Source organism: Neopelma chrysocephalum, unplaced genomic scaffold (assembly GCF_003984885.1).
Source record: "Neopelma chrysocephalum unplaced genomic scaffold, ASM398488v2 Primary Assembly neopelma1_22, whole genome shotgun sequence".
Taxonomy (NCBI): domain Eukaryota; kingdom Metazoa; phylum Chordata; class Aves; order Passeriformes; family Pipridae; genus Neopelma; species Neopelma chrysocephalum.
In genome coordinates, this window is record NW_020897689.1 from 11,266,174 (window position 1) to 11,281,654 (window position 15,481).

The 15,481-nt window shown below is 36.2% G+C and overlaps 1 protein-coding gene across 3 annotated transcripts in view; it reads right to left on the reverse strand.

Moving 5' to 3' along the window:
- Positions 1–15,481, reverse strand: part of LOC113976107 (serine/threonine-protein kinase Sgk3) — a 56,447-nt gene that overhangs the window by 2,830 nt on the left and 38,136 nt on the right. For 2 of the 3 annotated variants that reach the window (XM_027700970.1, XM_027701068.1), the window contains exons 5-15: positions 14,994–15,069; positions 9,415–9,502; positions 7,474–7,523; positions 6,314–6,371; positions 5,422–5,505; positions 5,198–5,329; positions 3,871–3,983; positions 3,628–3,664; positions 3,437–3,523; positions 1,662–1,757; positions 690–845 (exon numbers count right to left, since the gene is read on the reverse strand). In XM_027700970.1, the coding sequence (XP_027556771.1) occupies positions 690–845; positions 1,662–1,757; positions 3,437–3,523; positions 3,628–3,664; positions 3,871–3,983; positions 5,198–5,329; positions 5,422–5,505; positions 6,314–6,371; positions 7,474–7,523; positions 9,415–9,502; positions 14,994–15,069 (977 nt within the window). The remainder of the gene's footprint in view (positions 1–689; positions 846–1,661; positions 1,758–3,436; positions 3,524–3,627; positions 3,665–3,870; positions 3,984–5,197; positions 5,330–5,421; positions 5,506–6,313; positions 6,372–7,473; positions 7,524–9,414; positions 9,503–14,993; positions 15,070–15,481) is intronic. The other variant, XM_027701145.1, reaches the window with a different exon arrangement.

Sequence of the window (15,481 nt, forward strand, 5' to 3'; positions counted from 1 at the left end):
ACTACTACTTCAGACTACATGCCCATAAGCAAGTGTTTTATCAGTTTGTTTACTCATAGTTTACTTTGCAATAAAAACTGTAGTCGGTGAAAAGAGGAATTAAAAGTTTTTAGCCTGCCTCTATAAACTGGTTTCCTTTTAAGATCATATTTTCTGCTTTCAAGCCATAAAAACAATGATATTGAAGTCTACCATAGAGCAAGGATGTTTTCTGTTGGTATCTGTTCATGCCTTAAAGCTTTGTTAGTTTTTGTAGAGCATACCACTGTCTGAGAAGCAGCTGCTTCAACAACTCTGCAATGTGCTTACTAGTTATGAAGCAGCAAAGAGCTATGCTAAATCATTTCATCTTGCTCCACTCCATAAAAGGTACAATGATATAATCTAAATGCTTATAATCTAAGGTCAGCAGAATATCTAACATTAAGATTGCAAATAGAAGACTATGAAGATTTCACAGTTAATGGACGGAGTACATCCTTCTAGATCATTCCTCATCACACAGTTCTGAAGACACCTATACTTTCTCACATCAACTTCTTAAAAAGAAAGAAATAAAAAGGGGGAGAACAGAGACACACATAGCAGTGCAATGTCTATCTCCAGCTATTGATCCAGTGCTGTGCATGTGAATTTGGTGATGGCCCTTTTAAATGACACAGGGCTTGATAAATTAGGACATCACTTACAAAATCTTCCCTTGCTCCAAGTCTGCTTTGCCGATCTTTTTCCAAAAGCTCTTCCAGGATAGACCAGGCTGTGAGACTGATTCCTGGGCGCAAAACCAGGGGTTTATGAAGAATATTATCGTACATCTCAGCAACATCACGGCAGTAAAAAGGAGGCTAAAAAAATACAAGTTCTACATGAATTTGAACTCACACGCAAAATTGTGTTGTATGATCAGTAAATGATTCTATAAGACATACAAGCTGCTAGCAGTGGGGAAATCTACTTCTTCTTATGCACTGCTAACTTATAGTTCAGTCATCACCAATGCCACAACTTTACACTTGATAACTTCCCACCCACCTCCTCTCCTCCTAACATGTTCTCACACTCATAAATAGGCATAGATGCCATCCAACTTCAAAGCTCCCATTGAACTTGCCTGAAGAGAACATGAGAATGCGAAAACAAATCTCTCTCCCTATTTAAGGTCCTATGAGAGGAGATAAAACTCAAGAAAAGAACACATTGTTACTGGAGTAATTACATATGACTAGAAGCAGCACAGTAAAATTTTTTCTTCCAATGCTGCATCAAAAGCTAGGAAAAAACATAGGAGACCCAAGTAAGAAAAATTCTTTAAATTTTATTTATTCTAGTACTTGACAAAATTTTAAGCTAAGTTTTTAAATCAGATCTTATCACTGTTGATTCAGTTTACTCTCACACTGCCTCAAAGTGATGACTGTCTTCATCGGAGCTGATGTCTACAATTTTGCTTTTTAGTGAACTGCTGGACACCAAGAGATAACATAAAATCCAAAGAGAAAAACGTGCTACGTTAAGTACAAGACAATCTGTTCATCCATTTAAGTGGAGTATTTCAATATTATGCAAAAAGTGAGCATCTTTAACAACACTCAAGGGTTACTTCAAATAAAGGGGGAGAGAAGAGGAAAGCAACTCCTACCCCCCACATATCAGGTACATACCAACCCATAAAGCATTTCATAAAGAACTGCTCCAAGGCACCACCAGTCTACTGTGTTGTCATAGGGCTGCTTTTTAATGACTTCTGGTGCAAGATACTAAAAAAAAAAATATATAAAGAAGTATTTCAGAGCATTAGGCCAGCACAAATAAAACCTAGGTTTTAGTCATATCACAGTAAACACCTTTAGGAAAAGCTGCTTCATCATAACAATTGCAAGTCTGTGAAGTATTTATCTTCTTCAACAAACCTGGCAAATAACTTCATCGTCATCTGGTCGTTTACCAAGTAGAACAACAGTTTTCCCAACTGAAATGATACTTCCCACACACTATTGTTTTTTCAAACTACTTTGACACTTCTTATGAAAATTATTTTACATTTCAGATAGGTTGCTGCACTGTTGCAGAGGGAACATCTCTCAGCAAGGTGGGTGACTAGCCATGCCTATTCTGCCATCCTAAGCCTGTATGCTCCCCCATCCAGTACATAAAAATGAAACAAGAAGATATTAATGCTGCCTCAAATCTATAATTAATGAGAAACTGTATGACCTATATTAAGTTTCATTGTAAATCTTGATGAGGACATGAGTTGTGAGTTGCTGAGTTACAGATTTTTGTCAAACAAGTATCACTTGACTGATTTGTCATAAACATCAAATCCACCACACACTGAATGACAATGATAACTGGTTTCCATCTGCCTTGCACAAAATCTGCTCAGTTTCTCAGAGCTTACTAACCCTACAGCACGAAGACAGCCACTTCATAATACAAGACCATTACTTGTGAGTATATAGTATAAAATTACTATTACTGAGCATCATGTGAGTCCTTATCTACAGCACAGTTTCTAACCTCTCAAAACAAGAGGATGCTTACTTCTATTATTCTAGTATTCAAATTCTGAAATTAATTTACAAATAGATGATAGCATTGTCCAAAAAGGCACAGACTGAAATTAGATCACAGTTTAATTAGATCAGTATTTCCCAAACTTTCTGTATATGTGAGTGCTTTGTAACTCAACTTGTCTATCGGTGACCCTGGAAAAACAAGAAAAGCAGCTGAAGTATTTTGAAATCAACTACTTGACCTTTTTTTTTTTAGTTCAAATGTTTCTGCTAAATACTACACCTCACTCATGCTTCGCTGCCCACAAAGATTTTTCTGTAATTTAAAGTATGTTTATCAAATTACCAAAGCTATTAATGCTGGTATTTCAGTGAATCCCTCATATGTGTTCAAGACTTAGAGAGTCTAAGTTTTCCAGTACAGTTTTCTCAGTAAAAAGACAAGAGTTCAATAACTCAGTCAGCAAGTTCAAAGTTTCATGCATATGCAATAACTTGCTCAGGAGTCACTGATACTAATTCCCTACAAACTTATTAAAAATCAGTGGCAGGATATGGTAAGTAGATTCATATTGACAAATCTGAAGCAGCTGTTACACAAGCTAACTGTCTTTTGTCTAGCCAGCATTTAGGAGACATGGGAGGAAACGATGTTTGGAAAGGGCTGGAAAAACAGAGGAAGGAAGAGATGAGTTATGGTGATGTAGGCAGTACACAGTAGACAATTACTATTGCATATTAGTGAAAAGAAAAAGGAATAGGTCTTCAGGAAGCTTGTCTTTGGTTTGGTTTCATGGAAGAGCTTGTTAAAAGAATGCAACAGTACAAACCACAATATTTGATTCTCCAGTTACACAAATACTAATAATAGTCAAAGCCATTAATTACTACAAAAAGCCCCACAAAAGTTGTCAACATACTTCTGGGGTCCCACAGAAAGTTGCAGTGGTATCGGAAGTTGCAATCCCTTCTTTACAAAGTCCAAAGTCTGTCAACACAACATGACCCTGTAAAAGAAACAGTGGTATTTTAAAAAGAGAACATGTGGATACACAAAAGTGTCAATTTTGTGAGCAAACATAGAAAACCAAAAATAATCTTGCATACTTACTAGTGAATCTAGGAGAATGTTTTCTGGTTTTAAATCCCTAATAAAAAAAAGAAGTATTAATTCAAAACAGCAGTTACAAGAGCTTTGGAGGCAAGGAGATTTATTTTTCAGCTGAAAGCTTCAAGTTTTGATGAAATTGTCAAGTTCAGGTTTCCCATAAGATGATTTCATGAAGTGTTTTTTATCTGGTAATTTGTACTATTTTGAACTTCTGCAGGACAAGGATACATTTCAGAAACATACCTGTAGACTATATTTATGGAGTGTAAGTAGCCCAGTGCACTGGCTATTTCAGCAGCATAAAATCTGGCTCTGTGCTCAGGAAAGGAACGTTCTCTTTGTAAGTGAAAGAACAGCTGTAAATATGCAAATAGTAAATAAGAATATTACACAGACAAAAAAAATCAGGTTCTAATGTAATTTTAACAGTAAGAAATAACTTGTTTTGCTGTCTGCTTTCTTTTAAAAGTAAAATTAAATAAAATTGGTTTTGCTGCATGACTTAGTCATTGCTTTACTCTCTTTCTCTCTTCTCTTTTGTAGCTTGGAAATGGATAAGTAACTCAAACACATTCTCCTCAAATCAAGACTAGTCAAAAGGAACTAGAACAAATCATTAAGCTGTGAATAGAATATGGCAAGACTAAATCATGCAAGAAGACCTCCTAGCAGACTATAACCTGGTGTCAAATAAATAATCTTTCATTTCTGTTAATGCTTCTATTAAAGTTTTGTATAATTATTTATAAAATTGTATTCTGAAATAACCTAGATGTAGATCCCTGTGGGAGATGTATATTCCAAGCTGATTCCACAAATTCTCTGAGCTACAGAGAGTTGTCTGGCTTCAAATAATTTGAGCAGATACAGAAATCTAGCCAAAGATTAAATACTTAACATAAAGATTAAACTATACTACAAATTCAACTTCTGGATATTTTAAGAAAACTGAAGTTTTCTGTTTTCTGCCTACAAAGTTTGGGAAAAACTAAAAAGCCATCCTCTCTTTCCAAGCACTTCATTCAAATCTGAAAGCTGTTTTGAACTGTATTTTAGTTTGCCCAGAACAATACAAAACTAAGTTGTGGCCAGGAATTCAGAGTAGAGCAAACAAGGAGTATGCTAATGCAGTCCAAATAAGATGACAGTAAATTAGACAAGAGAAAGGCCCATCTTGTCCCAATTCTGACACAACGTAATAAATTCAGCTGTCAGTTTCCTTCCTTCCCCTTCTGAAATATAAGCATCTCAGCTAATGCAGATGCAAGGAAAAGACCATGTTACACAGTGAAAAATGTCAATATAAGATTAATTTGTAATAAAGGTAAATTTATGTAACTGTGGAATACATTGTTTGTATTTGACAACCATGAATAAATTTGGATTAAAGTTGTCAATAAGAGGAACAGTGTCTGTACAGCTATAGAAGTCTGCAGCAACAGCACATAATAATAGGATTTTCAAAATCGGGAGAATGCTGATCACAGCCCATTGTAAAGGATCATTTTGCTCCTCCCACCTAGAATTAGCAGAATAGACAGATTCAAATACAAACAAAACCACCACATACCTCTCCTCCATTAACAAAATCCAGGACAAAGTAAAGCTTTTCTGTTGTTTGGAATGAGTAATGTAATCCAACCAAAAATGGATGTTTCACATTTTTCAAGAGCACATTACGTTCAGCCATAATATGTTTTTGCTGTAAGAAGTAAAGGATCAATAAGTAAACAGGAATAATTTTGTAATTAAGGGAAAAAAGAAGGGAGGCAGGTGGAGAGTATTTTTCTTAACCTCTTTCCTATTGAGAACAATTTTTTTCTGCAACACTTTGACAGCATAGTATTTCCCATCCAGTTTTCGTTTTGCAAGAAGAACCTGTGAAATTAAAAAAAAAGATGCAGAAATGTGATTGTTGCAGTTCACATTCTATTAGTAATCATTTCATAATTTCAGCATAACTGGAAAGTGTTCATGCTATTTTTTCACAATACAATTTCTTTGCTTCTAATATAGTCAATCAACAATATAACTGCAAATGGAGTCTTACAGTTCAGTAAAAATCTGTCATGATAGTGGTATCATGAAAGACTGAATTATAACATTTATTTTCCATGACCTGCTAAATCTCTATCAAAACCAATTTCAGCTTTTTTTTGGAACAAATTTTAAAGATAATTTAATGAAAAACAACAACTTGAAAAATAGTCCACAGGCAGAGAGTTCAAGAGGGATTCTCTGTGGCACCTTGTAAAAATATCAATATTTAAGACACGCTTCAATGGACTCTTGCTCATATTGCTCCACAGCATCAGGGGTTTCACAAAATAGTCCAGACAACACGAGGAAAAACATGATTCGTACTCCAGCTGCTGCACAAGCACAGTGGTACCTCCCTTCCTCTCTGGGGGAAACAGAGGATTCCTATTGCTCTTGATGAGAAAAGGAAACACTCCCTTTTGTTACTCCCAACAAGTGACTGAGGCAGCCAACAGCCGCACCAGGGAAAAAAAATGGCAGGGCCATAAAGCAGCAGCAACAGGGATCCACTACAACAGTTTACATGCCACCCTAGACTGACACCACTTCTAAAACCTCTGGATAGGTCTCCAGCTGACAGTCACTATACATGAGAAACCAGCCAGCATCCTTGCACCAGGATAAAGACACAGAAATAAAAGCTCACCTTGCCAAAGCTGCCTTTCCCAATAACTTTCAGGAAATCAAAGTCTGTTGGTTTAGCACTGAAAGATATTTAGGAAGGAGACAGGTCACCTGGGTAGAAATTACAAGCTGTACAGCAGTCTGCTATAGCATTCGAGTTGCAATGTGAGGACAACAGCCTGCTAGTACCCTCCTTTTCCTCATTCCACCCAACACAGGTTTCTGCAGACCTGCCCTCGGAGACACCACCTCCTCTTCATTTTGCAATTCCATTTTCCTCCAGGGAAAGTGTTCAAATTGCATCCTTTGAGTTCATTTTATTTAGTAAGTTTAGCCTTAAGATATAAAAGACTTCTTTTATTCTCCACAGTCTAGTTTCTTGTAATTCTTAAGTCTCCATTTCCCCATGACTCTTCCTGAAGCTTATTTCTTATTTCTAGAGGTCCAAATGGATTCTTAAGCTTACACGAGGGAAGGAAGGACTAAGTTTGATATCTATTCCCTCTTATTTATTCCATTCTTCCCTCCACCCATTCCTCCCTCATTTTAAATTTCAGTAAGAGGAGGTAAGTCCTAACACCTGCCTCTTCTATGTGTCTATGTATGAATTCAGTCTCAGTTTTTCCACTTCCCAGATCACTACTCCTTTCAGTTTTTCCCAGGATTCCCTTACTCTTTCCTGAATACAATTCTGTCAGCAAAACAATTATCCATGTTTTCAAATTCCAAAACAACAGTTACATCACCATACACCTCTCCATTTATTGTCCCTGAAGGGAAGTACTCTTAAAATTCATTTCTTACTGCAATCTATTAAGCACTTCCTCCTGCTAGCCCAGAACATATCTGTGAGGAAAGCAAAACCATAATAACAGTCATCTCCTAGATGAGGAAAGCAGATTCACACAGAACTGAGAACAGAAACTCTACAGAAGACACCAAACAGAGAAGCGAGTTACCATTGCAGTAAGGGGGTTTGTAGCATCAACAAGGCAAGCTGGTCCTTTGCAATTATTAAAACAAACTTGTTTTCAGAAGCTGTTCACATTCTTAAGATGTGGGACTGTTCCCAAGGTCAGTCTAACTTTTCAGGTTTTAAAATTAATTTTAATCCAATTTAGTAAAAATAAAACATTTACAGTAAATTGAATTATGTTTTAATTCAATTTAATTGAAACCTACTGTGGATTTCCAGATGGTCCCAAGTTGATATTCTGTGAGGTAGAGTTTAACTGTTGGGAGAGACAAAGAGGTTTATTTGTAATCCCTTTTTTTTTAAAAATTCTCTCTTACATTTCAACCAATACTAATTTCAAAATATTCTACTAATTTGCTCAATCCATACTTTTACACTTGTTATATTAAACATTTAGAGAGATCTAATATCCAGATTGGGATAACTTTAAGTTGAAATATTTGGCCATCATCACCTTGCCACAAATTATGTCTGCATACATCCCATTTAAGGATGCAGGTCATAAAATAATTGTGTCCACAAAGGACAAAATCAGAAATAAAATTTAAGAGTGTTTCAACAAACAACTCGTTCCCCATTCAGAACTTAATGTTTTCTGTATTTGCTCCATGAATATTTTTTCTGCCTTTTATTCCAAATTTTCCAAGATCATACTAATAAAATAATTTTAAACTCACACTGTTTGTATTATAATTAATGAAAGACACAGTGCTTTTAAAAACACAAAAGTGAACATTTGTCCCACCCCAAGAAAAACACTACCAACCTTTTCTATCCTGACATTAAAGGTTAAATAACTCAATTCCTGGAACGCCATGAATCTTACCAGTACACACCCAGGCAGAATTTGCAAGCTACAGGGAGCAGAGGAAGCCGCTGTCATTTAGATAATTTTCTCCATTTTGTTTTTGATTTAAAAAAGCAGTATTTGTACCCTCATTGTGTTTCCAGACTTTACCAGAGAAGGGTAAACTGCACTCAAATACAAGTTACCTGGGGCCAGGCTGGCAGGCAGGACAAAATCAGAACTCCTACAGAAGCAGAGAATAACCTGACAGCAGAACTGGATGCTTCTACTCACTAATAAGAGCCAATGGTATTGGACAGTTTTAAAAAAGCTACTGTATAGAAGATTTTTTTAAAGCTTGTTTTTGTTCCTTGTTGTTTGGCTTCATCATTTACAGTAACTATGAGAAGGTGAATTTTCTACCAAAAAGTATGGGGTCCAGGCCACTACGCATTAGCTCTCTTCCTATTTTGGAATTTGTTCTGGCATGGCACATTAGTAATTTTCCACAGAAGGTTATGATCATTCCACTTAAAGTACCTTTACTTAAAGTACCTTTCAAAGGAGGAAGAAAACGGTATTTTAAAACAGTGTCTCTGGAAATCAAAACTTTTAGAACACACTAAATCTGCTCCGAATCACACACAAACCAAAACAACTCTTACATCTTTCACAGGGGCTGAATAAGAAGAGAAGTACTAAGATCACATCTGTTGGCCAAGTAGTAAGCCATTGAGAAAACAAGCTTAAATATGGCACTTCTGCCTTCCTAGAAATACTGCTTTTTTTCAAACAGCACTGTTTCTGAAGGCTGTAAACTAATTTTCAGAGAATCCATCCCTGGCCATAATAGTGGCTTTTGTGACAAAAGAAGCTTCAGACCTCACACAGTGTTATATGTGAACTGAAATCAAATCCATCCTTGCTCCTGAGTGACTTTTAGAAAGACTGCATTTTTTCCCCTGAGAGAATTCTATTTCTCCTCTTCTTTAAAAAAGAACAACACACAAGCAAACAAAAAGACAATTAAACATTCAATCTCCCCTGCTCCTTGCCAGATTGTTTTAGCAAGAGCCTTTGAAGAGATTGCAAAAACTATGACAGCTAAGCTATGACTGAAGTTTTGTTTCTTTAACCCATATAGCAAGTGGGGAAGAAGCAAGACAAAGCCAGCAATCACTTTTACCCCTCTGCAATTCACATCTGACGGAAAAACAGTTTACAGCCCACAGTGGAACTGAGTCGTTTAAAAAAACAGGGAAGGTATTTATCGCAAAACCCACCAGTAATTTTCAGCAAATAATATACCTAAGATTGCTTTTAAGTAACTAAAATTTACAAGACTTTTCTGTTTCATTACCTTCCGACTGCTCCTTTCATCTTCATCTTCAGATGGATCTGACTGGTGTTTCGGGTTATCCATTTGAAGAAATGCTCTGACATCTGGACTAGAAACACAGTTAACTTCATTAGCACACCAATAATCTACATGATTTTCAGCCATAACCAGAGAGCACAGGGTTAAACAGTAGTGTACAGAGAAATTACTAATCACAAGGTTTTATATTTATACATAAATATATATTTATATTTATATGTTATATTTAAGGACTGTGCAAGTAAGGCTTTTATAGCAACATAATTCAACTGCTGAGTTGAACTGCTACATACAGTACATAGAATTTTTCACTTGCAAAAACCTGACACGTTAAAGTATGTGTATGTGAAGACTTCATAATGAGATACTCTGCAGAACTGCATTAAAAGGTAATTATCAGAAGAAAGCATGAGTTTTAACTGGCTAGCAACTACCAGGAAACCAACTTTCTTTCAAAAAACTTAAGAGTTTAAAATTCTGTTGAGTTTTCTAAAATTAATTAAATACCAAGTCCAATACAATACAGAATGAAATACATCATCTGTATCCCCAAAAAAGACGTATGTCCCAAGAGATACATGGCAGTAATGCTCCTGTCCCCATTCAGTTTAAAGCAGAAGATGGTGATCTTGCATCCGGAATGCATTCTGGCTGGGCACTGACAGTGCCAAGACAAGGTACCCAGTGACAAGATAGTCTTAACAAATCCTTCCAGTCAGCTGCAGGACACAAATGCTTCAGGAATCCTGGAGGCCTCCCACAGTGCCTAAGGAGATGTATTTTATCTTCAGCACCAGTTTCTAGCTCTGTCTTAGTGGGGCTGGGGGATGAGGACTGAGAGAAAGGTGGGAAAGTAAGAGAATTCTGAGAACCCACTCCTAGGAGGCAAGGCTTACCCAACAGTTCAAAAGTATGTCATGTCTTTCTTAACCATGTAATACAACTGAGGCAAAATTAATTCCTGAAAAAATGGGTATCATGTATAGCCTAAATACCACTTGAAAAGATGACCTGAATCTCTCAAGTTCCTTCAGTTCACTAAAAGGGAACCTTCTTATCAAGCAAGAAATCTTAGCTAAATTTCAGAGATAAAACTCTTTGGGAAGGACTTGGGGCAGTCACTGACAGGAAACTCCACATAAGCTGTTCAGTACAAAAAAAGCACTCACTATAGAGCTGCTCTTTTATCCTGTCCCTAGTATATATAAAATAGGGTGTGTTTTCATAAGAAACAGATATACTTGCTTTGTTATTTTCAATCCATTTCACCCTCCACACTTCGCTACAGTGAGGATCAGAAGTAAGAGATGAGCTGTTTCTGACACTTCTCCAGCTCCTGTATTTCATATCAGCATTACGGAACCTGCCTCATGTCCTATGCTATCTCAGGCTCTCAGTCTCCATTGCTCATATTCTGTATTCCTATGCCCTATTTGAAACCTGTTTCATTTACCTTCAGCCTTTCATGTTTAAAGTACAGCATCAAGACTGTTCACACCATTTCCCACCACTATTTCAGTTTAATTCTTCCCATCTTATATGAACTCCAAATTCTGACCTATTTCAGAGTCTTGTCTTGTATCCTGAGGTCCAGGAAGACAAAAATCACTGTGGTTTGAATATTGTAGTAATATTGGGTCAAGATTAAACAATTTAAGCTTCAGAATCTCTGGATTTCATAATATCAAGAACAAAGAGGTATGGTTCATGCTTTTCACTAGACAGAACAACAGAACCAGACGTTAAATACCTTTCACCATTAATCTGGACAACTGGCTGATTAAATAGAGCATGTTGTAATACATCTCAAATAGTTACTATAGTAACTCTGTCCATGACTGAAATCACAGCAGGAAAAATAAATTAAAAAAAAATCAATTCACAGGAAAAGGCTGCTTTACAGTTGCAGGGTACTCCACAGTCTCCACAATCCATGGCAGCCAGAGTTGTAACTGTGCAATGTTACATTGTTCACATTTGCAATTCTAAAAGCACTGCAAAGAACCAGTTATTAAAAATAAAAAGTTTAATGGACCAATTTCTTAGCCAGAACTGCAGCACGTTATGCAAAATGCTATACAGATTGATAGGATGTATTAGTTCACATGTATTAACTCAATGTATTTTAAAAGACATGGAAACTATTCCTAAAATAACCTCACCTATGAAATTAAAATGATCGAGAAAACCATTTAAAAAGGGATGCTCAATATACATTTTACATATACTACCAGCAAAAGTTGTTTTTTTCTAGATTTTTATGATTGACTATGTTTATTTTATGGATTATCTCTGAAATACACAAAGGGGTGTCAAGCTCTGCTTCAATACAATTTTTTCTGTAATACTTGTCACACATTAGTGCAAAAACAATATGCTGCCACACAAAAATTTTGGACACACCCAGAAATATGGACAAACCCAAAAAGTAACACGAATTTTGAAGCAAAATGGTAAAATTAATAGCCAGTGACAGAAACTTAACATTTAAGGCACACTTTATTTAAATAATGGTGCCCAGCTCCTCCTCCCTCTTCTCTACACACTTCATTATTTGATTTTCTTCTAGGGAACAAGTGCAGACCCCCGACCTCTCACTTACAGAACGGATAACTCATTTCCCCACCAGTTGCAGGGTATTGTCATCCTTGATTTCTTCCAAGTGTTATGCAAATGTTCTCATTCTCATTAAGGAGCTACTTTGCACTACTTAAAAATAACTACATTACATCTTTAATGCACCTTCTATTCTACAGTTGGATTCAAACAGGTTTTATTTGGAGATGTTCTGATAGACAATTAAATGCATTAATATTTCAGTGAAGACCTACATTCGAGGGGGTGAGCAGCCCACTTTCAATAGTTGTGCAGTGATTTAGGGAGCCTCTAAGTGCTCATAAGGAACAAACTCCCAGCTCCCATTAAGAACATCAGTCAGCAGGGGGGACACATTATCAGATCTCTATCCCTTATGCCATCTTTTCTTGGAACATCTGCATTCTATCCATGAAAGTGTTGTCTATCACATTCAGTTAGCTGAGGAAATGCAGCTTGTAGCTAATTTAATTCCCAATATGGACTAAGCCAATAATCTCACCCTGTATTCCACCTGACAGTGACTGTAGGAAAACCCTTGTCAACAGTCACAGGGTCTCTACCTCTAACATACACAGGGTCTCTAATCACTCTAACACACTTTAGGTTTTTCTTGGGTTTTTTATGGAGCAAAAAGGTTTGGCTTTGACATAATATTCAAGAAACATGGCAGATCCAAGAACAAAGTCCACCCAAGATAAATGAGAACACAGTGCTGTATCTTTTTATTATTAATGTAAATACTGCCATCTTGGACATACTGAATCTGACATTTGTGCTTTTCAATTCAGATGTTCAAGTGCCTTCCCATCCAGAAATAAGGATGTCATCTTGAACCATCCTTAAGCTTTCAGTGAAACAGTTTTTATATACATGACTTAAAATATATGACATCCTGATACTGGTTTGAATGCTTAAAAGATGCAGTGGAAGGTGGACTTCCTAATAGTTCCATGAGAATGCAAACCCACTAAGTATTCCTAGTAGATCACTAACTTAAAGTTATTTTAAATTATTTTACCCAATATCAAATTTAATTAGCACATTAAAGTAAAACTGTTTAAGAAAACAAGGATGTGGACTATCTGTGAAGACAGTCACCACATATTCCTTGAATAGTTTCTAGCAAATTTTACAAAAGAATCCCCAAACCACTAAGATCAAAGATTTGGTATTTCTTCACTATCAACACTCTTTAGCGCACCAAAAAGGTGACAAATTACACAGTTATATGATTTGTTGCAATGGAGCACTGCATAAAATAAAACAAAAGCTAACTTCAGAAAAACAAACTACCTCATAGTTAGTAAGAGAGAAACAATACAGAAATAACTATAAAGTTAAATGCTTTTGCACTAAATTGTCAATTAGAGGCTTGCTTTTTCTCCCACATCACTGTTTCTTTAAGGGTTGGGAGAACAGCACAAGACAAATTGAGGTATCTATTTTGTTTTTATTGTGGAACTATGCTTAATAAGTTTATTATTGAACACACTTTCAACAGTACCACACAACTGGACCTATTTCTTAATACTGGTTTAAGTCAGTTTTAATGGATCAGACAAGCTAAATGCCATGTTAAAGAACATAGGTTCAGATACAGATGTATTTGAGCATAAAACAATTTCAAAACCTTCACAAAAATTGAAGAAGGCAGGTGGATTTGAGGTTTGATGCCTTTTTTTTTTTAGCACACCATTTTACCTCTGGAGAGCAAATATAGTATTGCTTTGAGACAAAAATACTTGATACTTTGACGTACTGACAAGCAAATGGGGAGGAGATTATACTAAATAAACCAGTATCCTTTTCTGATGTAACAAATCACATTAGCTTTCAATAATTTGTTGTGTTAAAGTGCTTTCTATTACTTCCCAAAGAACAGTACTATGAACATAAACCTCATAGTATTTGTTCTGGTGAAAAAGTATCCTACCATAAAGACTTTGCCACTAGTTTTTTTCCACTTATCATACGGAAGTACACATAAAACGGCCCTTTTTAAAAAAAAAAAAAAAAAAGGAAAGGAAGCACATATTTCAGGTTAACAGGATATTAAATAGTTCATTTGTTGTGAAGAAAGAAAATCCGACTGCACACTGCAAACTGCAGGATTATTCTGTAAATTATTTTCTTCCTGTGGGAAATGGGCAATTTCACAGGCTGTACAGTTTGGCTAATTAAACAAAGCATATGCATAAAAAGCATTTAATTAACACTAAAGCCAAGCATAGAGATTTACCATTTTACTTGTTCAAGCAACATGGAAAACTGCATGGATTTAGCTTAAACTGATTACATATTTCAACTGAAAGAAGGGATTTTGTCCCCAGTCAGTTCACACACAAAGCACTGTCCTCCAGATTTAACTGGAGCCAACTTTCTACTGCCATTATCCCACATTCACCACTGTCCCACCGATGGTGGTGAACACACCTGGGGTTCTTCTGCCAGAACAGTTCAGGTGCAAAGCTTATTCATTTGCTTTAGGCAGGTCATCTTGGTTATCCACCTCAGCAAGCTAATTAAGCTAACTTGGTTAACATGCTTAACACAAGTGCCAGAGTGCACACGGGAACTGCTCTATCAAAAAGGATACAGGCAGTGACTTACTGTCAGCAAGGCAGTACCAAGTGACAGCAGAGCTCTCAAACAGTACAGCCATGAGCAAAACAAATACTGCCCTACAGCAACAGAGTTTAGAGTGGAATCCGCACCCCTTGAATTAAGATTAGTTAATTGCCTGCAAGTTGATTTGTAGATCGGTTTTCAGAAAAAACCCAACATTTTTACGCTGTTCAGTCTGTAGATTTTTCCTGAACAAATGGCCATATTAAAGTTTTTTTTTTTATACTGAAGAGCTCTGAACAGCTAAAATACGTTTTCTGGTTAAATACTTAATTTGCAATTTTGTATTTAACATGTCTTTTCAACAGTCCTTAAAAAACAGAAAGGAAACTACTTACTGGTTGCAGAGCTCTGGCTGTCTAACTAAATTTTGAATGAATTCATTCAGTCCTGCTCTTCTCTGTTTAATAAAATCTGAAAAAAACAGATTTATTAGAATCATCAGTCAGCTTGTGAAAAAGACTTATTTTCTTATTTAGATTTTTTAGGACTTAAAACAGCAGTTAAAAAAGAAACTGGTCCATGACTGGTTCAGAACAGGCTTGGTTCTACATATTAAAATTGCAAGCTTAAAACATTCAACTGAGATGAGAGAACAAATTTCAGTTTCTCTGTAACACTTCTTGAAAATGTAGAAAGCCAAGTGGATTAAAAGTGCAGTAAAGTGATTCAAGAACAGTGTGTAACCACAGTGGGCTCACCTGTGCAGCCTTCCTTGCATGGGCGAGACTTTCCAGACCTGATTCCACAAAACCAAAAAAACCAACGACCCACAGGCAACACCTGACATCAGTTACACAAGTCAAGTTTTTACATGAATAGTCCC